The sequence below is a fragment of the Chelonoidis abingdonii genome, chromosome 5, assembly GCF_003597395.2.
Source record: "Chelonoidis abingdonii isolate Lonesome George chromosome 5, CheloAbing_2.0, whole genome shotgun sequence".
In the NCBI taxonomy this organism is placed as follows: domain Eukaryota; kingdom Metazoa; phylum Chordata; order Testudines; family Testudinidae; genus Chelonoidis; species Chelonoidis abingdonii.
Genome location: NC_133773.1, coordinates 1601530 through 1626582, shown reverse-complemented (window position 1 = coordinate 1626582; position 25053 = coordinate 1601530). Strand labels below are relative to the sequence as shown.

General features: G+C 45.6%; 1 protein-coding gene across 1 annotated transcript in view; it reads left to right on the top strand.

Moving 5' to 3' along the window:
* LOC116839906 (poly [ADP-ribose] polymerase tankyrase-1) overlaps nt 1-25053 on the top strand; it is a 325729-nt gene that overhangs the window by 203613 nt on the left and 97063 nt on the right. Inside the window, 3 exon segments of the mRNA XM_075066025.1 lie at nt 7406-7527; nt 12773-12864; nt 12963-13041. Coding sequence (XP_074922126.1) covers nt 7406-7527; nt 12773-12864; nt 12963-13041 — 293 coding nt within the window.

The window sequence follows — 25053 nt, the reverse complement described above, 5'->3', positions numbered from 1 at the left end:
ACCACTTCTATTCCAGAAGCACTACTACTGAAGGGTTCCGATGGCACCATGACAGTTCCCCAGTTTGCCTTACCCACAGAGGTAGTACCCAGCTCTTTGAGCACAGCTTCAACAGCAGCAGGATCCACTGGGTTGGCCATATTGGAGCTCATGGCCTCAGTATTCACCTTGAGAGCTGTCCCGTTCAACTTGGGAGGATTCTCCATCTCACTCCTACAGCCTTCGTCTGGTTAGACGTTCGGATATGGGATTAGAGGATACACCGATTAGCCCGATTCTTATGGTACTGGCAGATCTGGAGAGATTCTCTTGGTCGTCTCCAAATATTGCCATGTCATCAACACCTTCCTGTCCACGAGACGGCTGATGGTTTCAAGAGCTGCTACAGAGGATAGCCAATGCTCTTGATCCTACCAGAAGAAGTGCAGGACAGTCAGTATCAGCTACTAGACATGCTGCACACATCAGTACTGGCAAAGGTGGCTCTACTTGTCAATGAGACCATTCTTTAACTGGCATGTACCATGTGGCATACCTTGGCCATATGCACACCAACCCTGAAGGGGGCTGAGAAGAGATGGGTCGAGAGAAGATACTACGTCCCCCCCACCCAAGGAGGCAGAATTTCTATTTTCACACCCTCTACCTAACTCCTTGGTGATACAGGCTGAGTCAGAGTAGACAAAACAACACCAGTGCTCCACCTTGGCAGACAGGGAGGGTAAGACATTGGAACTTATGGGTCAAAGATCTTCTCGGCTGGACTACAGTTCTGGACCTCTAACTACTTGGCACTGATGGCCAATTATGACTTTATAAACTATAGCTGGACAAAAGGCTTAAGGTCAGATTTGACAAAGCCCTGGCTGGGATGATTTAATTGGGAACTGGTCCTGCTTTGAGCAGGGGGTTGGACTAGATGACCTCCTGAGGTCCCTTCCAACCCTGATACTCTGTGTTTCTATGAAGGAATTTATAGATAAGTTACTCCAGCAGGATCATGATCGCTTCCAGGCAATTTTACAGGAAAGCAAGTTGGTCACCATATCGATACTTCAGGCTGGAGCTGATTCAGCAGACACATCCTCACGTGTATTGGCAATGGGAATTATCATGAAGAGAGAATCCTGGTTACAATCCTCACCGTTCCCTAGAGAGGTACAAAACACAATCCAAGTACCTTCCATTTGACGAGTCAGAACTCTTGAACCAGAAAACTGATGATTACTTACACTCACTAAAAGACTTTAGAGCTGCTTACAATCCATGGGCATTTTATACACTGGCATCAAAAATAAAATGTTATTGCCTACCGCCAAGCCAGTGCTGTAGAACACCACATTTCTATCACCAATGAGCCTATAAGCCTCCTCAGAAGCACCATAAGGTGCACAGAACCCATCCACCTGTTCGGGCAACGCAGACCCCTGCACAACACACTCAATTGTCATGAAAATGGTATTTCTGGGTGTGACTAAAGAGCTGTCAGCTACTCCATATACCTACCATCAACCTCTTTTGGGGGGTCATCTCAAACTCTTTTCTACCAGCATGAAGAGCTATAGCAACAGACAAGCGGGTCCTGGACATCGTTCAGCGCAGCTACACACTTGAGTTTATGATGAAATCTCCTTCACATCCCTCCCTGACCTCCCTGCTGAGATCACTCTACACGATATTATTCTTACTAGGGCTGTCGACTGTCGCAGTTAACTCACGCAATTAACTCAAAAAAATTAATCGCAATTCAAAAAAATTGTGATTAATCATACTGTTAATAGAATACCAATTGAAATTTATTAAATACTTTGGATATTTTTCTACATTGTCATATATCGTATTCTGTGTTGTAATAGTAATAAAAGTAATATACACTTTGGTTTCTAAAATTTGCACTGTGAAAATGATAAACAAAAGAAATAGTGTTTTACTCATACAATACTGTAGTGCAATCTCTTTAATTGTGAAAGTGCGACTTGCAAATTTTTTTATTTCATAACTGCACTTAAAAACAAAACAATGTAAAACTTCAGAGCCTAAAAGTCCACTCAGTCCTACTTCTTGTTCAGCCAATCAGTAAGGCAAACAAGTTTGTTTACATTTACAGGAGATGATGCTGCCCTCTTCTTATTTACGTCACAAGAAAGTGAGAATAGGCATTTTCAAGGCACTTTTGTAACTGGCATTGCAAGGTATTCATGTGCCAGATATGCTAAACATTTGTGTACTCCTTCATGCTTTGGTCACCATTCCAGAAGAAATGCTTCTATGCTGATGAAGCTCGTTAAAAAAATATTGCATCAGTTACATTTGTGACTGAACTCCTTGGGGGAGAATGTTTTTTTGTGCATAATTTTATATTTGTAAGTTCAACTTTCATGATAAAGAGATTACACTAAAGTACTTGTATTAGGTGAATTGAAAAATACTATTTCTTTTGTTTTTTACAGTGCAAATACTTGTAATCAAAAATAAATATAAAATGAGCATGGTACACTTTGTATTCTGCATTGTAATTGAAATCAATATATTTAAAAATGTAGAAAACATCCCAAAATATTTAAATAAATGGTATTCTATTATAGTTTAACAGTGCAATTAATCGTGGGATTAATTTTTTTAATCGCTTGACAGCCCTAAATCTTACCCTTGAGATGGACTCCGTCTTGCAGAAACGAGCAGTGGAATCAGTCCCTTCACCCTTTCAGGACGCATGGTTCTATCCCAGCTACTTCCTGGTACCCAAGAAGGAGGAGAATGGAGACCCATTTTGGATCTCCAACTCCTCAACTGCTGAATTCACAAGCCACCATTCCTTTGCTAGAAAAAGGTATGTGGTTTATGGCTCTTGATGTGCAAGACACCTGCTTCCATATTGATGTATACCTGACCCACAGGAGATTCCTGAGGTTCAAAATAGGACCTCAACACTTCGAACACAGGGTTCTCCCATTCAGTCTTTGTCTTCCTCTATCTGGATGACTGGCTGCTAGCAGCACAGTCCAGTGAGGAAGCTTGAGCATCAACATCTCGACTTCTTCGACTCCTCCCTAGGAGTGAACATTAATGTCAAAAAATCGACGTTGCACCTTATTCAGTCCCTGGAATTCATAGGAGCTCACATCGATTTGGTTTCTTCACGAGTTATCTGCCACGGGACAGATTCCAGAGCCTACTGGACCAAATAGTAATCTCTAACCCTTTGATTTCAGCCAGGACCTGCCTTTCCCTCCTAGGGCACATGGCACTATACATATATGTCATGCCATTTGCCCAGCTGTATCTTTGCTGTCTACAGCTATGACTGCAAAGGATTTACTCTCTCATACACCAATCCATGGCACTATACTCATTGTCCTGCTGGAAGACATCTTCTCACTTTGGTGGTGGAGAGACCCGCTACAAGTCTGCTCCAGATGCGCTTCCTCCCATCTTTGCTGATCGTGACAGTCATAATGGACATATCACTCGCAGGTCCCTGCTCACATGAGAGATCACATGGTACAAGGCATCTGGATCACGCAAGAGGTCAGGATGCACATAAACATACCGGGACTTTGGGCAGTGCACAAAGCATGTCACGTGTTCTTACCAGCTATCGTTATCACCACATCCTCGTCACGTCAGACACCACCACCACAGTATGCTACATAAACATGGAGGCATAAGATACATGGAGGCAATATGCTTGTGGAAATGGTGCATAGCATAGCATATATCCTTTTATCGGCATCCTCCCTGCCTGGTACTGAGAACATGATTGCAGATGCCTTCAGCAGGAATTTTGCTACCAATCATGTATAGGACTTGCTTGACATAGTAATCGTGGACATCTTTGGCTGCTGTGGGATGCCTACCAGAGACCTTTTTGCATCACAGAATACCAAGCGCACCCAGTATTGCTGAAGAGGGGACACGGTCCCCACTCACAGGGTGACACTCTGATTGTCAGTTAGTTGGACTGAAAGAACTATGGTTTCTCCTCCATATCACTCCTATCGTGTTCCCTCCACAAACTCTGTCAGGAGAGAGCAATGGGCATTTTGATGTCCTTGTTCTTGCCTTACCAATTCTGGTTCCGTCGTCTTCTCCACATATCAAAGCATTCTGCACTCCCACTCCAGACATTCCTGGAACTGCTGATGCAACACAACTGCAGACTCAGGCACCCAGATCTACAGACGCAACACTGAAAGCTAGGTTTTTGGCTGAACGCCTCCATTAGCACGAGAATGCCCATTAACAGTGCAAGACATCCTCTCCAGTAGCCAAGAGGAATCCATGAGATGCTCCTATAAGGCCAAATGGAAACGTTTCACTTCCTGGGCTGAACGGGAAGGCCTTGTCCCCGAGGCTGTGGGCATGCAGATTCTCTTAGACTATTTTCTGTATCTGAAAATCTTGGGTCTCGTTCTCAGCTCCATCAAAGTTCATGCAGATGCCATTAGTGTTTTCCACCCTCTTGTGGATGGACATTCAATTTTATGCTTCTCTTGACTGCCTGATTCTGTAAGGGCCTTTTATGTAAATGCCTGCCCATTCAACCTGTTAATACCCAATGGGACCTCAACCTAGTCTTCCTCATTAATGAATCCCTGGCCTCCTACTCTTTCTCCCCTCTCCATGAAGGTCACTTTCCTTGTTGCCATTACTTCAGCGAGGTACGTTGGTGAACTGGGAGCCAGGGTGGCAGACCCCTCCCCCATTCACTGCATTCCATAAAGACCATGTCTGACTCTGATTGCATCCAAGTTGCTACCAAAGGTGGTTTTCTCATTTAATCTCAATCAGCCCATACATCTACCTACCTTCTTCCCCAAACCACATGTCTTTCATGGGGAATGGCAACTTCATTCTCTTGATGTGCTTAGGGCCCTGGCCTTTTCCCTACAAAGGACAAAGCCATTCCAGAAGTCTCCCAGGCTATCTGCGTCCTTTTGTTTGTTTTAAATCTGCTGCCTATTAATTTCATATTTTCATCCAGTGAATCTTTAAATGGGTTTCCAAGTGCATTACGCATTGCTATCAGTTGTCGAGACAATCCCCATCAGGTGGGATAGGCTCACTCAATAAGAGTGCAAGCATCAACCACAGCGTGCGTCATGATGTGTCCCTTGCAGATATATGTAAGACTGCTGCGAGGAGTTGGTACGCACTTTTTCCTCCCACTACACTCTAGTATGTGATTCCACAACAGATGCCTCATTCAGCGCAGTGGTCCTCCATTCTGTGATTCCATCATCTTCATCGCATTTTCCTCCTAACTATGAACTGCTTGTCAGACACCTCCGTGGAATACAATAGGGGCTATCACTCAAAGAAGAAACGGGGGGTTCTGGTAATGGGGAGTTCTTCGAGATACGTGGTCCCTATCTTTATTCCAATCCCAACCTCTTCCCTGCTGCTGCGTATCTGATAGGTCTGTGGTAGAGAAGGAACTGGAGACACTAGCAGTCCACCCTGCTCTTTATCACCTCAGGCGAAACCACAAGGCAATACATGGGCTCACGTGCAGACCACCAAACAATACTACTTTCAAAGGTTCTGGCTCCAGGCATATGGTGCATGCACATAACCCTCCGTGGATACAGATAGAGACCATACATCTCAAAAAACTTCCAGGTACAGGCAGGCAACCGCCCCTCCTTCTTTCCCTTTCGTAAAGTCTTATGTTCTAATCTGGGAACCCTCCCTCTCCACTTGAATCAAACTCAACACTGATTGTTTCATTATTAAATAATTAAGAGCAGAACAGAGTTCAGGAAAATGATTTTAATTAACTTTGTAGAGCAAAACCATGACTTTCAGACTTCATTCAGAGATTTATCTGGTCTTGCAAATCAACCTGTGCTACTCAACGAATGTGTTTGATTTTTTGCTTTTGCAAATTAATGACAAGGAAAGAGGAGAGAAGCATCAATGATGCTTTTTTTTCCAGTATTCTGTATTCTGGTAGGATTGCTGGGCTATCTGAATCTCACTGCACTATGCCAGGCTTATTCTCAGACAGGAGAAGATGGTTTTGACAGAACCAATTAGGTACTTTTTGGCACAGATGGCTGTGAAGCAGTAAAACGGCTTTTGATTTATTTTGTCATCCAGTTTCATGTGTGTTCTTCCTGGGCTGGCAAGTTAGACTAATCTGTTGAAGCATGTCATCAGTTTGATGTAGAAAGTGTTGGCATGTGGCCTCTCAGGGTGAAGTTGCGACTGATACTATAGCTAGTTCTCGGAAAGGTATTTAATTATTTGGAATTCATTCTCAAACGCTCTTGATTACTTCATGATAGTCAGTATAAAATATAACTATTCTAGAATTCAGTTTGGTTGTAATTATGTTACCAAACTGCTGATTCATCATTTCTAACTTAAATAAAGAGCTGCTTTCCACAAGAGCCTTCATTACTCATTCTTGTTTTTCTAAATTATTTTTTCTGCTATCTGGTCAGAAAACCAAACAAAAAGGATTCCTCCTAACCCAGTGGTGGGAAAGTTAAGTCTTAACCTTGAGTCTAAATTTCTCTCACTTATCTGTTTTTGTCTCACTCTTATAACAGAGAAAAATCATTAACACAATTTATAAAGTTACAGAAAACTGCTAATTCCACAAGAAATAACTTCTTAAATAAGTTAGAAATTGTGTACCTGCTGACTTTTGGTTTTGTTCATCATTTATTAAAGACTGCTTTTACATATTTGGATATGAATCTATCCTGCTCTCCTAGCTCTCACCAGTGATCCCAGTGTCATCAATGGGATTACTTGCAGTAACAAAGTGAGCAGGATTCGGTGCTTGGCCATTTTTATGTTAAAGGAGCAATATAATGGTGAGATTCTATGCTGCACCTCCTACAGGTGCAATACTGAACGCTCAGACTGACGGGGAGAGGGTTAAGTAGGATGGCTTTAAGCCACCTTTGTGCCCTCTTGGTCCTGGATTGATCTGGAGGCTGGAGGGTCCTCTGGTGTAATTTGGACCTGAAATCTCTCTACTGCTGTGTGATGCAGCCCCACCTTGGCATGCCACCTATGCTGAAGCTTGCGGTAGGGCTCTCAGAAGGTGGCCTGGCAGCTGTCTTCTGTAGTGCTGGTCCTAGAAGTCTCCTCCTCCGGCTGGATACAGAGTTTTTAGGGATCCATATAACACTCTTTATCTTGGGGCTGGAGAAGGGGATGGGGGTTTTGCCCTGGAAACTGGAACTTTCCTTCCCATCTCACCCCAAGAATATATTTCTGCCTTCGCTAGGACAGAGTTTAGGATTCTGTCATCATAGCTGATGTTACTATTTAGGGCAGTATAGAAAAATTTTCTTTCTTCTTTGGTTAATTGTAGGTAGGTTTCTGAAATAAGATTTATAAATCTGATGTGTTGCTGAATATTAAGTATGTCTTATTTCTCCAACAGATGAATTCAAAGGACATTCTTTATTGCAAGCAGCCAGAGAGGCAGACCTGGCCAAAGTGAAAAAGACACTTGCTCTGGAGATCATTAATTTCAAACAACCACAGTCACATGAGACAGCTCTGGTGAGATTGTATAGTCAATTCATTTTTTTATGATGTATGTGGAAGTAGTGCTAGTTGAAGAGTTTATTGCTAGACTATGAAAACGTATTCATCTAAAATTGAGGCTGTGTCACCAGGCATTTTATGTGTTAAAAGTAAATCACTGCTATAGAAGAAACATTGTACATTTTTTTTCACCCTGGAATTCAGGTTTTATGCAGGATTTCTCCAGAATCCTGCAAGTAAGCTACTGCTCACTTCTTCATGTTTAACCTGTGTGTTCTCCGCACCTGATTGCCTTCCCTGTAGTGACAGCTGCTAGAGGGTTTCTCTGTGTTCTGCTGTCACTGCAGTTGTCTGTTTTTTCTCTCTATCTTATCTCATGTTTCATGGACACTTGTTGCAAAAAATGTTTTGGGATGGCAGAGGGTTGAGATGAGGCGGGCAACAGAAACATATTGTGCTGGTTTATGGGGGATTGGAATAAATTAGCAGGCTGCCCTCTCTCTATCTTTCATCTTTTATTTTTTAAATCTTGATGAAAATCATTCTGCAACATTCCCACACAGACGAGATTATTAATGATACTTAATTATTTCAACATCTGATAGAGGTTAGCAGTGAAATGTTTGATGCCATTCCTGGTATATAAGGGCTTTCTGGGTCCCACTGACCGACCAGTTGTTTGCCTTGTCCAGCTGATCGGTATAAGTCTCTGCTGGCAAAGTATATTTGTTGTGATAGCATTCAGACTTGTCTAGCATTACATAAGAACATAAGAGTGCCATACTGGGTCAGACCAAAGGTGCGTTTAGCTCGGTATTCTGTCCTCCAACAGTGGCCAATGCCAGGTGCCCCAGAGGGAATGAACAGTACAGATAATCAAGTGATCCATCCCATCGCCCATTCCTAGCTTCTGGCAAGCAGAGGCTAGGGACACCATCCTTGCCCATGCTGGCTAATAACCATTGATGGACCTATCCGCCATGAACTTATCTAGTTATTTTTTGAACATCTTCTGGCAAGGAATTCCACAGGTTGACTGTGTGTGTGTTGTGTGAAAAAATACTTCCTGTTGTTTGTTTTAAACCTGCTGCCTATTAATTTAATTTGGTGTCCCCTAGTTCTTGTGTTTATGAGAAGGAGTAAATAACAATTCCTTATTCACTTTCTCCACACCAGTCATGATTTTATAGACGTCTATCATATCCCCCCTTAGTCATCTCTTTTCCGTGTTGAAAAATCCCAGTCTTATACTCTCCTCATATGGCAGCCGTTCCATACTCCTAATCATTTTTTGTCCTTTTCTGAACCTTTTCCAAAGTGGGGCGACCACATCTGCACACAGTATTCAAGATGTGAGTGTACCATGGATTTATATAGAGGCAATATGATATTTTCTGTCGTCTTATCTAGCCCTTTCTTAATGATTCCCAGCGTTCTGTTTCCTTTTTTGCTGCCGCTGCACATTGAGAGGATATTTTCAGAGAACTATCCACAATGACTCCAAGATCTTTCTCGAGTGGTAACAGCTAATTTAGACCCTATCATTTTATATGTATAGTTGGGATTATGTTTTCCGATGTGTATTACTTTGCATTTATCAACGTTGACAGTTGTTACTAGATTTGCCTGTGGTAGTTGGCCCACCTATGAGTTCTCAATTCTTGTTGAGGTCTTTGACATGTAACACTGTTAAATATCAAGACGCAAAGTACCCCAGCAGTATGCTGAACTTTGTGCTCGCTGTGGTCATGGCATTACCTAGCAGAGGGCCTTCCATATGAAGGTACAGTGTCAGTTGTGTGTATTTTTGTGTGTGAGTGACTTCACTGGAACTAGCCTCTGCTCTCAGTTCATCATTTGAGCTTGCAGTGACATCAAAGAACATAGAGCCAATGTCACAGCAGTCTTTGACATAGACATAGAAAGTGAAGGGGGATGGAACTGATGATCCCATTCAAATCAGTGTGACTATGTTGTTTTACTCTGAGTGTTAAAAGGAGGATTCTTCACAGCAATAAGTTATAACTATTATGTATGACTTTTGTGCTTGCGGTTTAAAAACCCTGTGGCTGGGCTCAGAAACATCAGAAAATCAATAGGCCCTGTCTTACAGGGACCAATAACTAGCATTTGTCCAAGATGGTGTCTCATCCTAGTGGTGGTCTTTTCCAACCATCACTCTGGAATTTAGGGCCTGATTTTCAGTCACTTGGAATTGTGGGTGCTCAGTTTCTCTGAAAATCAATCCTTTGGCATCTCAATTTGGGGCCCAAAATTAGCGGACATGTTTGAAAATTTCAGTCCAAGGGGTGACTGGCCCTAATGCAGTGGCAGTGCTGCCCAGAGGGCAGGGGGTGGCAATTTGCCCCAGGCTCCGCAGGTTCCCCCACGAGAATGGCTGAGGCTCCCTCCCCGGTCTGACCCCATTTCCGCCCCTCACCCAGAGCCTCAGCGTATCCAGTAGCGTCCCTTGACAACTGCAGTGTGGCTTCGGCGGGGCCTGAGCCCCTCCCCACTCAGAGCCACGCGGTAAGGGGGCGGGGCTGCGAGCTCCACGCCAAGTGGTGGGAGCTGAGCCCAGACTGGAGCTCGCACCCCTGCCCCCTTACCACGTGGTTCTGAGCGGAGAGCGGTTCAGGCCCCGCCGGAGCCATACTGCGGCTGTCCAGGGACTCTCCTGGATGGGTTGAGGATCTGGGTGAGGTGGGAGGCGGGGGCGGGGGGGGGTTGGCTAAGGGGCAGGAAGTCCCAGGGACAGTCAGGGCACAGGGAGGGGACATGAGGTTGGGGAATTGGAGTCAGGGGACAGAGATGAGGGGTTTGGAATTTTTTGGGCGTTCTGGGGGGTCTTCAGAACTCGGGGATGGGCAGGGTCAGGGCAGTCAGGACAGGGAGCAGGGGTGGGGGTCCCCGGGGTGGTTGGTGTGGTGGTCTTCTGAGGGACCAGTGAGGGGATAAAGGACAGGATGTCGGGGATTCTTGGAGTGGGGTCAGGCAGTGGGGGGCAGGAAGTGGTGGGGGCCAGATAGGGCGGGCCAGCTGTTTGGGAGGCACAAACCTTTCCCTACCTCCTAAAGCTCATTTCAGCAGTTTGAGGCTTGCAGAAGAGCCAAGCTGTTAGCTTTTACCTTAGGGCCACCATTCCCTTTCACTTCTCTAATGCTGAATTATAGTCTATATTTTATTTCAGTGCCATAGGGAGATTTGTAGGGGAGGTAGCTTTTCATTAAAATTAGCCCTGGGGGAGGATCACATTGAAGAGGAGCAATATCCTTCCCAATCCTAGCCAAGGAGACCCCTCTCCCCTGCATTCCCTGAGGCTCCAGAGGGAGTTAATTCTAGTGGTTCTCAAATTTTTATGATAGTGACCCCTTTTCAGGTAGCAAACGTCTGGAGTGCGACCTCCCCCGATAAATAAAAACACTTTTTTATACATTAACACTATATAAATGCTGGATACAAAGTTGGGTGTTTTGAGGTGTGAGCTTGATACTCACACCCCCAAGTAATTAAACCTTGTGACCCCTTGAGGGGTCCTGACCCCAGTATTGAGACCCCCTGGGTTAATTTTAATTTTTAGCCACCTTGTGTCCATTTCACATATATGCTGCTATTTTGAGCATGTCAGTTTTCACAGCATAGGCTCATCCCAGATTGTGGAATTGAGCTCAACATGCTCAGTTCGTGGAGTATTTGTCATAGCTTACTAAAGACAAAACCCAACAGATAACCGTCTCCAGTTTGTGGAGGGACCCCATTGGAGCCAGTCTCTAGGAAACAGAGATATGCACGAGGTTAAGTCATTAATGGCTGTTAGCCAGGATGGGTTAAGGAACGGTTGTGTCCCTGCTCTGTTTGTCCAGAGGTTGGAGATGTATGGCAGGGAAGAGTCATTGATCTTTAGGCTGTTAGGGTTTACTTCCTTCTGGGGCACTTTGCATTGGCCATTGTCAGTGGACAGAATATTGGGCTGGATTGACTTTGGTCTACCCAGTATGGCTGTTCTTATGTGTCCAACTAATGAACCCAAAGTTATGGAGACAGATATGAGTCAAGGAGCCGCAGTGTTATCAAGAAAAACCTGCAAAAATCTCTGACTGGTATGGATGGGATCAGCGTTTGGTTCACAAGCTGGATCGGTTGGTTCAAAGTTTGATTTTTTATTTTTTAAGACAGCAATTTTTTTTATAGTTGTTTCTTTGAACAATCAACACAGCAGCAGCCAATACTTGGCACACACTTTTTGAACCCCAAACCATATTAGGTTTTGGCAGACTAATTTCAGCTTTTCTTAGAAAAAACACACAAATTTGAAGGAAAGCAGACATTGTCCCGTGATTTTTTTTCTGCTCTTTAAAAACCCCTAGTTTTTGATCCAGAAAAAATTTTGACAGAAAATATTTGTCCAACCCTTTTAATGAGTTTTAGTGCGTTTTAGAACTAGCTGATGCTGAGAACCAGTGATACCTTGTACAGAAGTTTTCTCAAAACTGGGTTTATGCCAAGATGCTGAAGGTTTATTTTTCCCAGGGCAGCCCATGAGGAGGGAGCAAGTTGGGCAATTTGCGCTGGGTCCCTCAGGGGCCCCCATTAGAATATAGTATTGTATAGTACTGCAATTTTTTTATGGAAGGGGTCCCCGAAATTGTTTTGCTCCAGGCCTCCTGAATCCTCTGGGTGACCCTGTGCAGTGGTGCAAAGGAGTAAGAGGGAGCATGGCCCATCACCCCACCCTACCTGAACATATGGCTTCTTGGGCAAAACAAAGGCTGCATGCCCAGTACTCTGCAACCCTCCCCACAAATCAGCCAGCAGAGTTGATGCACACAAAGAAGAGAGAGGGAGTATATCATGCCTGGTAAAGGACTGTAGCAAATTTTTCCTGTCTTCCCCTGGGCAAGGGAGGTTATGGAGGCCCTTGCTTCCAAGACACTCCACTGAAGATACCTCTCACTTGGAACATTTAATAAAACTATTCCATGCAGAATGCTTTTATAGATGGTGACTTAGCCATTTCTCATGTGTGACTAATAGTTATAAATTCAAAATTGTTTTAAATGCAGCATGATTTAGCTTTAATAGCTAGCTTGCATTTTGCTTGGTGTATTTTCTATTGAGGCAGAAACCTGATACATTTCGGTAGGATTCTATTTGTAAGCTTCAGTCTGATGTTCAGTGGGATATGTAAAAATGGTGTAGCACACATCATGAAATATTGCATAGTCTAAGTAATAAATAATTTTTTTGCTTTGTTTTTCAGCACTGTGCTGTCGCTTCCCTGCATCCTAAACGGAAACAAGTTACAGAACTGTTGCTCAGGAAAGGAGCTAACGTTAATGAGAAAAACAAAGAGTAGGTGTCCAAAAATTTAAGCCAAATTTTACCTTTCCAAAGGACTAGGTAATACAGTATTTTGATGATAAAACTAACGTCTGCCATTTTTCACCTAGCTTCATGACACCTTTGCATGTTGCAGCTGAAAGAGCTCATAATGATGTCATGGAAGTTCTGCATAAACATGGCGCAAAGGTAAATATATTCTGAATAAAGTAGTAGGAGGTAGATGGTCTTGACGTTAAAGCACATGGCTAGCTTTTTCCTTACTGTGCCTTGCACTTCCTTTGTGACCCCAGAAGTATGCTTCTATTGAATCAGTGGGAAATGCTGAGTTCTCAGCACTTGAAATTCACCCGTTAAGAAGTCACTCATTTCTTTAAAAGTGTTGCCCTGGATTTTCAAAAATGCCAAACACTTGGTGGGGGCTGTTGAGTTCTCAGTACTTGTGCAATTCATGCCAATTTTAGTTAGATGTCTAGCTATAGATTTTTGAAAACTTTGTTCTCAGCCTTCAGTAATTAACTCTGTTCTTGTTTTCCCATCCAAAAAACTTTTATTAATTCACCCTTTTGCTGTAAATAATGACCACTACCCACACGAGTCATTCGTAAATTCACTGTGAGTTGTGGTTTTAAAGATCATGTCTTGGAAGTCGTAAGATTACAGGAAAAGATGAAAGTGTAGCCCCACAATTAGTACATTCAGATGTGTCTCTTTGTCCCTTCAGAAGTGTCCCTTTTGGATGACTGTAGCAACTAATTAGAAAATTGTTATTGTGATCATTATCATTTTGCCACTTACCTTCTCTCGAAGACATCTTCTGAATAAAAGGCATTTTTTTATGAATCAATTAAAATTTGAACAATTTTATTTTTGCTTTTAGGGTAGTTCAGTTTGCTATAGCTGAGTCTGCATCCAGGTAGCTAGAAATGAAGAAGTATACCTGTAATAACAATCTATAATGTCACTTCTGAAGTACTAGGAGGTGAGAGCAATGTAATTGAACATATAGTTAATACAAATCTTTTTTATTTTAAGACAACTGAATTATAATTTAGGTGCCCATTTTAGAGCTAATTTGCAGATCTCAGTATCTGACTCACTTCCAAGGAGGTTTAATAGAATCATAAAATATTTTAATGACTGTACCATGGCACGATGTGTCATGTTCTAGAATTCTGATACAGCTGTAGCTCACCTAAGACTTCTCCAAGGAAATTTTTTTTTTTTTTTTTTTTTTTTTTTTTTTTTTTTTAGAGAAAAGCATTTGCACTCATTCAAGCTGTTAATTGTAATCATTTTCCCACGTTATCTCCTGATAATATAGCTATATGCTAGAAACAGTAATCTCATCTGTTGCTTACAGCAGCAGATTGAGATTTCATAGGATTATGGGCCAGATTTTTGAAGAATTCAGTATCAGCAGATATTGAGGAGCGAGGAGGGAATAACAGCACTGGGGAGATTAAAATAATAACTATCCTAGAACAGATCTCCGGTATTGTCTAAGGGTACGTCTATACTACGGGATTATTCCAATTTTACAGAAACCAGTTTTTTGAAACAGATTATGTAAAGTCGAGTGCATACGGCCACACTAAGCACATTAATTCGGCGGTGTGCATCCATGTACCGAGGCTAGTGTCGATTTCCGGAGCGTTGCACTGTGGGTAGCTATCCCATAGTTCCCATAGTCTCCCCCGCCCCTTGGAATTCTGGGTTGAGATCCCAGTGCCTGATGGGGCAAAAAGCATTGTTGCGGGTGGTTCTGGGTACATCCTCCCGCTCCCTCCACGAAAGCAGCAGACAACCGTTTTGCGCCTTTTTTCCTGGGTGAACTGTGCAAACGTCATAGCACAGCAAGCATGGACCCTGCTCAGCTCAAGACAGCAATCATGGACATTGTAAACACCTCATGCATTATCGTGCAGTCTATGCTGAACCAGCACCTGCAAAACCAGGTGAGGAGGGGGCAGCTATGGCAGCGCGGCGACGAGAGTGATGAGGACATGGACACAGAATTCTCTCAAACTGCGGGCCCCTGTGCTTTGGAAATCATGCTGGTAATGGGGCAGGTTCTAGCCATTGAATGCCGATTTTGGGCCCGGGAAATGAGCACAGACTGGTGGGACCGCATAGTTTTGCAGGTTTGGGACGATTCCCAGTGGCTGCGAAACTTTTGCATGCATAAGGGCACTTTCATGGAACTTTGTAACTTGCTTTTCCCTGCGTTGAAGTGCCAGAATACCAAGATGAGAGCAGCTCCTTCACAGCTGGAGAGCAGGTGGCAGATAGTCCCTCTGGAAGCTTAACAATGCCAGGACACGCTACGCGTCAGTCGGGAATTCAGTTTGGAGTGGGCAATTATTGTAGGGGGCTGCTGTGATGCAAGTAGCCCAAAGCATACCTACTGAGCTGCTGCGTACAAAGTTGGTCCTTGAGAATGTGCAGTGTCTTAGTGGATGCGCTTTGCTTGCAATGGGAGTGCCCTAACTGTGGTGGGGCTGATGGATAACCCTATATCCTATCTTTGGTCTACCGGTAGCATCAGGGCAGCCAGTACATAAACACAAAGAGATACTTTTTCACTGGTCTGCAAGCACTGGTGGGATCACAAGGACCTTATCACAACATCCATGTTGGGATGGCTGGGTAAGGGTTCTGATGCTCGCGTCTTCAGGAACACTACTCTGTTTAAACGGCTCCAGCAAGGGAATTACTTCCTTATCCAGAAATAATAACAGGGTGGGGATGTTAAAAATGCCTGTAGTTTCCTGGGGTGTCCAGCCTACCCCCGTTGATGCCGATGGCTCATGAAAGCCGACACAGGCAGCCTGTGACAGCAGTCAGGAGGTTGTTCATTACAGGTGAGCAAGTGCAGATGGTGGTGCTAGAATGTATGCATATTTGGCGCCATTTTTAAGGTTGCGCTGGTTTCGACATTACTCATCTCTCGGACCTCAGCCAACCCAGGTTGTCCCTTTGTTATTGCTGCTGCGTGTGCTTTTTTGGTGGGAGAGGACATTATTATGGACGGGTTGGGAGTGTCTGAGGAACTCACCTCGGCCGCTGATTGAACACAACCAGACACCAGGGTGATGTAGAAGAGCACCACCAGGAAGCGGTGCACATCAAAGAATAGGCTTTGAAAAGGAGTTTCATCACGGGCCAGTGGCTATGGCTATGACTGCTGTGTTGGTTCCGCGGCTGAAACCCCCTCTCTCTGCTTGACTTCATTCCCTGTAAGCAACCCACCCTCCCACTTCGATTACACACTTGCTTAAGGAAATTAAAGTCAAGCACTATCGTCGTTTTTAAAAAGTCATGTATTCTTTTTTTAATTCATTATATAAAAGAGGAGAGAAACTGACAAGCGTAGTAGCCAGCTGTGGTTGTGAGAGGGGAGGATAGGAGGGAAGGGAAAAAGGCCACTAAAAACAAATTTCAAGTAATTGACATCCTTTTGGTTGGGCTTGTCCACGTAACGTGCGGGGGAATGCGCGGGTGCACGGCAGCCTCTCCCCCACCCCTGCGTTCTTAACGTCTGGGTGAAGAGGATGTGGACATGGTAAGGGGTGAGGTGGTTATACAGGGGCTGCAGCAAGGCACTCTGTGAATCCTGCTGTGTTTCTTGAAGCTCCACCAGACCACTGGATGCATGTCAGTTTGCATCCGCAGCAGCCCCAGAGTTGCATCTCGCCACCGTTTGATCTTCCTGCCCGCCCCTCTCATCTCCGAGCGTCTCTCCTCTCCTCATGTTCCTTGGCATCTTTCCTGTATTTCGCATACCATGTCCTTCCCACTCATTCAGATGACTCTTTCATTGCGGGTCACTTCATGATTCCGAAGTTTCGTCTATCTTTTTTTTTCCCGCTCTTTATCTGATATAGCCTTCGGATGGAGTAGGGAGTAGGGAGGCTTGAAAATTTGCAGCTGGCATGAGGGAGGGAAAAGAGGGGAGAAAGCTATTTAAAAGATACATTTTTACAGACACTATGTTGCTACTCTTATCACGTGTGAACATACACTATTCACCTTTACATCACATTTGTGATTTCACTACAAGGTCGCATTTGCTCATCTCTTAATTATTGAAGTGCCTGCGGCTCTGTGTTGAGCAAGATCAACAGGGCCCAGGCCCGGGCATCAGAATTTCACCTTTGCAAGCATCCATGGTAAGCCATTTCTTTCGGCTTTTGCAGCTTCAATTTTACACAGTGCCCTCCTTTCCACAATACCAAGCAAAATCGCTGGTTCCAGTGCTGCCTTTCCTGTTACATGCAGAGGCAGAACACACCCCCCAACCTAATTCTCTAGGTTGTCGGCTGATACCCCTCCCCCCACCACGATGCTGGGATCGTGGAGAGTCACTGTGATCTCTAAACACCCCGAACCCTCACTGATGGCTGGTCATGGAAATCACTGCTAGCCTAAACGCGCAAAAAGCCTCTAGGCCATCCACCCGCCCCGCCCACGCTTGGCTACCCTGCCAAGGAAGAGTTTTCTGTTTAAGCAACAGGCAAACAGCCCCAGTAGGACTGGGCTCCATCTCTCTGGTTCCTCCTTAATTTAAATTCCTGACTTTCACTAGGTTCACCATGACATATCCTCCCTGCGGCTAACAGCAGATAAAGAATGATGTTGCTTGAATGCCAGCAAACAGCGGGACCATACCCAGCTAGCTTTGTCATGCAATGCATACCAATTACTTGCTACATAGCATGGCATGGCAGTGTCCTACTATGGAGTGCACGGAACAAGGACTGCCCTGCCAGAAACTTTCTGCTAAGGCTTTTGGAGTACTCCACGAGCTTCATGCCAGATGCTCCCTGGAGGATTTCCACTCCTCCCAGACATGTTAACAGACTTCTCAATACTGTACTGGCGCGAATGATCCCAAGTCCTCAGGGCCAACTACATCGTTAAAAAACGCTTGCTTTTAAACCACTGTTTTAGTATTTACAAAGATTGCATTTCACAGAGGTCCTTTCCATGCTTCATTGTGTGGATCGGTTAATGGTCCTTGGTGCAGGTCCGCTGGTTGAGGCGTACTTCTGTCGGGTGAGAAAAAATCTTCCTAGGCTGTTGGGGGGTCATGAACCATCTCAGAGTGCTGTGTGCTCTCTGCAAGCTCGTCGTCCTCTTCCTCCTCCTATCTTCCTACTCCCGCAGAACAGGAATCTAAGCCATGGCTGAAATCCCAACCCCACTCGGAATCCACGGACAGGGTGGGTTATAGTCGGGTGGCAGAGCCCCTAGAATGCATTGCAGCTCAGCGTAGAGCGGCATGTTTTGGCCCTGCCCCGGACTTCCAATTTGCTTCCTTTGGTTTTCTGGTAGGTTCTTGTACTGAGCCTTCCTTAACTTTCACATGGCACTGTACTGAGTTCCCTGGTGTGGCCTCCTCTGCATCATAGCTTGGGAGCAATTTTTTTCAAATGTTTTTGTATCCATTTTACGTCTTTCTGGATACGAATTTCTGTCATAGCACGAATTCCTTCTCCCATACAGCGATCAGATCCGCGTCTCTCCGTGTGGTCCATGCTGGAGCTCTTTTTCGATTCTCAGACTGCATAGTTACCTGTGCTGATGAGCTCTGCATGGTCACCTGTGCTGGTAAGCGCTCCACGCTGTCCAAACAGGAAATGAAATTCAAAAGTTTGTGGGGCTTTTCCTATGTACCTGGCCAGTGCATCCGAGTTCAGATGGCTTTCCAGAGCGGTCACAATGGTGCACTGTGGGATACCGCCCGGAGGCCAATACTGTCGATTTGCGGCCACGCTAACCCTAATCCGACATGGCAATACCAATTTCAGCGCTACTCTTCTCGCCGGGGAGGAGTAGAGAAATCAGTTTAAAGAGTCCTTTATATCGATATAAAGGGCCTCGTTTTGTGGACGGGTGCAGGGTTAAATCAGTTTAACGCTGCTAAATTCAGTTTAAACGCATAGTGTAGACCAGGCCTGAGAACAATAGTTTTGATAACTCATGGTTAGCCTTGGAAGGATTAGATCTCTGTCAGTAAATATTGATTTCACCTTATACACACACCCCAACAAAAATATTTTCATCAGTAGTAATCAAGAATTTTCAGACAGGCAAAGTATGAAAAATGCTGATGACGAACTTATTAGAGTTTCATGTAAGGATATTTACTTTGCATGTTTTGACATGAAGTGGGCAATTTGTATTTTAATGGTTATAAAGCTTTTTTTTTTTTTTAATCTCCAAGTCTATTACATAATTGTCTATCTCTCTCCCCCCTCCTCCATAATTTTTCACAACTGTGACAAATCAAAAATTGTTGTGTTTTTTTTTAAATGCTCAAAAATAAACACTGAAATTCTACACTGGAGGTAGGAGACAAATGTGTAGGAAGCACTAGAGTTCCTTGGGTCAGGGCCTTCATTTGAGATGACTTGGCACTATTTTATACATTAAGTGAAAGCTCTTCTGCTCCATGGGGAGTAGCTGCAGTGTGTGTAAAATTGGGTGTTTCATTAAAAAACATACCGGACATAGATATGATGTACTTGGGCAGCTATTTGGGTGGGCAGGGGACAGTTCTTGTTCTTGTGTGGGGGTGGGGAAGAGAAACTGATTGTTTTTCACATTTAGGACTCAGTCCTGCAAGTTGCTGGGCACTCTAGCCCTAATCCAGGAAAACACTTATGCGGGTGTCTAATTTTAAGCATGTGAGCAGTTCAATGGGACCAGATCAGAGTAGGAATGGTCAGCACCTTGCTAGATTAAGCTCTCACTGTATGTATTTTGTAGATTAAACACAACTTTTTTAAAGTGCAAGAATGTGATTTTTGTTTCGTGTGTGCGGGACAGGATCTAAAAACAGCTAGGCTGGAGATGAGATTCCAACAGACACCTTAGCATTTGCATTCCCTTTTTGGTGACAGGGATTTAATTATCTTTATTCTTAACTCGAGGTGAGCTACAGAATTGTTGGTGTTGTTGACTGCTCAGGATCAAATGGCGAGGTGAAGGCTGGGTTTATAGTAATCTCTTGTCTGGGTGATCTATGCAGGTACCCTTTATTTATTTTCAAAGAATAGTTGTAAAAGCCTCAAAACCACTAGTAATGTCCAGCATCAGCTAAGATAGTTGAAGAGTTTGCCATAAATATTTTGCAAGAATTACATAACCAGCTGATCATTGTCTACTTCATTCCCTGTGGGATTGAGAAACACAACAGATCTAAACTGAGAGCAGGAAAAAGTCAAACACTTCTTCTATAATATTCTTACAATAAGCTGCCAAGCATGCCAGATATGATTAGTCATACAATGCACATCCGCAGTTTGTTGGAACTGCTTTGTGCCCAAAGGTGTCATTTAGTGGGAATTGGTCCTGCTTTGAGCAGGGGGTTGGACTAGATACTTCCTGAGGTCCCTTCCGACCCTGATAGTTTGATTCTATGGAGCAGCTGTCTGCTTCCCCTTTAAGCACAAAGTGTGCAAGTCAACATTTGGATAAATACTCCAAGGCCAGACTTCATTCATGCTTGGTGGCATGTTGTAGGTGGACACTGTTCAGTCACATGGACTGCCCTGCCAGGAAGTTCAAATGAGCACTGGGAAGGCTATGGCAATTTCCTACAATATTTTTGGGAGACTTTATTGAATTAAATAAGTGTCTTTGGGGTCATTGTATTAATTGAATGGTTTATGCCTTATGGGCCAGGGTTGTATACAACCTCTTAAGGGGAAAGATGTGACACATGAGACTTGGGGGTTCAAAGGACTATGTTAAACAATGTTCCAAATAAGGGTAGACTTTGGGAACAAAAGGTGTGTTCCTGGGGAATCTCTAGGGGGAGGTAAATGCAAATTCCCCACCTCTGGTTATGCAAAAGCCAGGCTTTTTGAAGCCATGTCCTGAGGGTTGGGCCATTATCTGCTGATAACCAGTTACATGAGGCCGGGCTTAAAGGCCCAAACAGTATAAAGGAAAGATTGAGCTGTTCATGTTTACTCTGGTTATGAATCTTAGATTTATGAGCTGTTAATCACAGGGAAAACCCATTTATGGGTTTTGAATGACTCACATCTCAAAGAATAAATGTGCTTGCTTAGAAAGTGCTATGTGGTAATTTGTAATTGCAGGCAATGCACTGGGCATACATAGCCTGTGGAGAGAAAGCAAAGTGCAGTTGCTGACTTTTAGATGGTTTTGCTTGCTGGACATAACACTGTGAGGAGGAAATCATGCAGCCTGGAAGAACCTTGGTCGAGAGAGAGAGAGGGGCACAGGTCTCTACCCTAGAGAGGTGATGGCTGAGGGGGCAGGAGCCTAGAATGAGTCCCCTCCGTAGACCACATAAGGGGAATACAGGTGTAACTGCCCTGTAACAAGCACTTTTAACAGAGAGTGGTATATTTTTACATGATTGCCCACTGGCTGATATTACAGCAGCTTCATTTAAATGAAAATGTTTCTGCAGTGATATCCCTGTAAGCTGAACTATCCTAGCAGAAATAAATTCTCTCTAAAGATACTGAGCTGCATCCTAGCACCACCTTCCTTTAGCCGCTCTGGCAGGTAAGTGGGGAATAAGAGCTGCCCCAAGAGGGAAGCTGTGGATTCCCCTAAAGTAGGGAAAGTCTTTGTGTAGCATAAAGTCAGTGTAGCTGTTTGCACCCACCTTGCGTGTCGGGCCAGATGGAGTGGTCCCCACCCTAGGGGACTGCTCAAGCTGTGGCAGTTTAGAGGAGCGGTTCCTAAGCTGCTGTAGGTGATGTGAGGAACAGAATATAAAGGTTGTTTAGAGCCACTTTCCCCTTCCCCACTAGCTCCTGTGCACCCATCTCAGTCTGTCCCCACACTAGCCCTTCTGAACTCCAGTCTATGTGACCCCCTATCAGCAGTCCAGTGTGCCCCAGTCTGTCCATCTCCCCATATCCCATGCCTCCTAACCTGGCCTGATGAGCTGGGCACTGTGAGGAATGTAGTCACTGTCCCCTCTCTCTCTGTGGCTGGCTTCTCCAGCCCCTGAGCCAGATGCCCTATCTTCTGTCACCACAGCAACCCCTGGTGGGCAAAGGTATAATTGTAGCACCTCCCTGGCAGAATCTCTTTTCTTCCAGGGGAAAAAAAAATCTGTTAGGGGACGTGAATTGTGCATGTATGCAGTGGCACAGAATTCCCCCAGGAATAACAACAAAATTCGTAAATGAATCAAACTGTTCCACAGAATCTTTAAGAATAGGAGTTCCAGGCTTGAATAATAAGAGTGTAACAGTAGGTATATACTACCAACCACCTTACCTCACCAGGATGGTGACAGTGATTGTGAAATGCTATAGAGCGGCTATAAAAACAGAAAATGCTATAAGAATGGGAGATTCTGGTTTATACCCATACTGACTAGAACAGGGGTCCGCAGCCTTTCAGAAGTGCTGTGCCGAGTCTTCATTTATTCACTCTAATTTGTTTCACATGCCAATAATACATTTTAATGTTTTTAGAAGATCTGTCTCTATAAGTCTATAAACTATTGTTGTATGTAAAGTAAACAAGTTTTTTAAAATGTTTAAGAAGCTTCATTTAAATTAAAATGCAGATCTTATCAGTTTAGTGCAGTGGTTCTTAATCTGCGGTACACGCACTCCCTGGGGCAGGGCCGGTGCAAGGATATTTTGCGCTCTAGGCGAAACTTTCATCTTGCACCCCCCCCCCCTCACATCGGTTCATTGAGGGGCAAATCCCAACGATCTTTTATAGACCCCAGGGGCCAGCCGTGCCCAGGTGTTGCTCCCTAGACCAGGTTCCCCCTTCCCCACCTCCCTGGAAGCCCTTCCCACCCCGGTGGCCCCCGCCCTGAGTCCACTCGCTGGCTTTGCCAGGCTTGGGCCACTGCAGCAGTTTGGCAGGGAGGAGCTGCCTTCTGGAGGCACCGGAGAGCCAGAACGTCCCGCTTGCCGCAGCGGCGAGCCCCAGCCATGGAGGAGCCGGTGCAGAGCAGGGGTGCAGCAGCCCTGCAAAGGCAGCGGCACCGCTACTGGGGAGCAGCCATGCCCCCCCGCCCCTCCTTCCCAGGCTGCAGCCCAGCCCCCCCCCCCCCCCGGGTGTGCTCCTGCGGTGATGTATGCAGCGCCCCCCCTGTTTCCCCCCTGGTTCCGCCCTGGGTTACCATATATCAACAATCATAAAAGAGGGGAGAGCCCTGCCCTAGCCCCACCCCATCCACTCCCTCCCACTTCCCACCCTGATTGCCCCAGTCAGAACCCCCAACCCCCGCTGTTCCTTGTCCCCTGACTGCCCCCTCTTGGAACCCTTATCCCTAACTGCCCCCCCCCCAGAACCCCACCCCCTACCTAAGTCTCTCTGCTTCTTGTCCCCTGACTGCCCCCTCCTAAGACCCCCCCTAGGACCCTACCCATCCCCTGACTGCCCCAACCCTTATCCACACACCCCTCCCAACCCCCTGGACTCCCATGCCCCATCCAACTGCTCCCCTCCCCCTGACAGGACCCCCAGAACTCTGGACCCATCCAACCCCCCCCACTCCCTGCCTGCCCCAACCCCTCTCCACACCCCTGCCTCTTGACAGGACCCCCAGAACTCCCAACCCATCCAACCCTCCTCCTCTCCCTGACTGCCCCCCAGGACTCCCTTTACCATGCCCATCCTGGTGAGACGTAGGCTCCACGTGGAGGCAACGCTCCACATGGACAGCTGAGGCAGTGGGAGTGGGGGAACTGCGGGAGGGGCAGCGGCGGCTCACACTTCTGGGAGCTGCAGAGCCCGAGCGCAGTGAGGAGGGAGCCGGGGGGCACACCTGCCTGGGCTTTGGGCCGGTGCCCCCCCCCCCAAGGGGGGGGGCTCCTGCAGTGGATGCATGCAGGCGGCGGTCCCTGTGCGCCCCCGGCTCCCTCCTTGCCACGCTGGCAGCCGCATGCCAGGCAAAATCAGCTTTGGCATACGTGCCGTAGATTGCCAACCCCTAGACTAGAAACATGTCTCCTCAGGATGGGATGCAGAAATAAAATTTCTAGACATCATTAACGACTGCTGCTTAGAGCACACAAGGGGAGAGGCAATTCTTGATTTAGTCCTAAGTGGTGCACAGGATCTGGTCCATGCTTTGGGTGTCCCTAAACCTCTGATTGCTAGAAGCTGGCACTGGACGACAGGGGATGGATAACTCGATAATTGCCCTGTTCTGTTCATTCCCTCTGAAGTGTCTGACACTGGGCTCGGTGGACCATTAGTCTGACCCAGTGTGGCATTCTTACTCTTACCTATCTCGAGGAGAAAGGGAAAATCAGCAGCTTTAAACATTGTACCGAAGAGGCCACATGGTGTCCTGCTTTGCTTGGGATGAGTGCTGTGTTTGATGTCTGAGAGTTGAACCAAATAGAACACAAGACTGTCAGAGCTGCAAATATTGTCAGCCAGGGTCATGAGATTGAAATGGAAGCACCTGAAATTCCTTTTTAGATCTTACACCCTGATGAAAATCAGAGCTCTGGACTAGTGCCACACATGCCAGCGCAGACTCAGCAACTCAGTAGGCAGTACCACTTCTGTCCTTTCTAAAAGCAGTCTGTTATCTGACAGCTCAAAATCCCTGGAGCCAGAGGCTCCAACTCTGAGGGTGCTCCACGGCTGCTCCCCCTCCCTCCAAGCACCTCCTGCTCGCTGTGGATCAGCTGTTCCGTGGCATGCAGGAGGCACTGGGATCATGCTCATGGGAGGGGGTGGAACTGGGCAGGAAGAGGCAGGATGGAGACTTGAGGGACGGTGTGGATTGGGGGCAGGGCCTGGGGCAGAGCACGAGTGGAGCGCCCCTGGGGCAAATAGGAACAAAGAGGAAGTCGGCGGCGCCTTGTGCCTGGAGTGAGTCAAGCTTCAGTGCTCTTGTTCTGCTAAAGCACCAAAGCAGTGGTAGTGGACTCTCATATTCTTAGGTGAAGCATTGCCTCTCTGCAAGCAGTGCATGCAAGAGTTTCCGACAGATCCACTAGCTCTTAATACACAACTGCTCAGGGTCGGGTCTACCATTTTTGCCACCCCAAGCAAAAAAAAAAAAAAAAAAAAGCTCGCTCGGACTGTGCCACCCCTTAGAATGTGCCTCCGCGGGCATGTGCTTCCTCCGCTGGTGCCTGGACCCAGCCCTGCAGCTGCTATAAGCCCTCAGCCACAGACAGCTTCCTGTTGAAGTCTCTGGGTACTCCACTCTTGACAGAC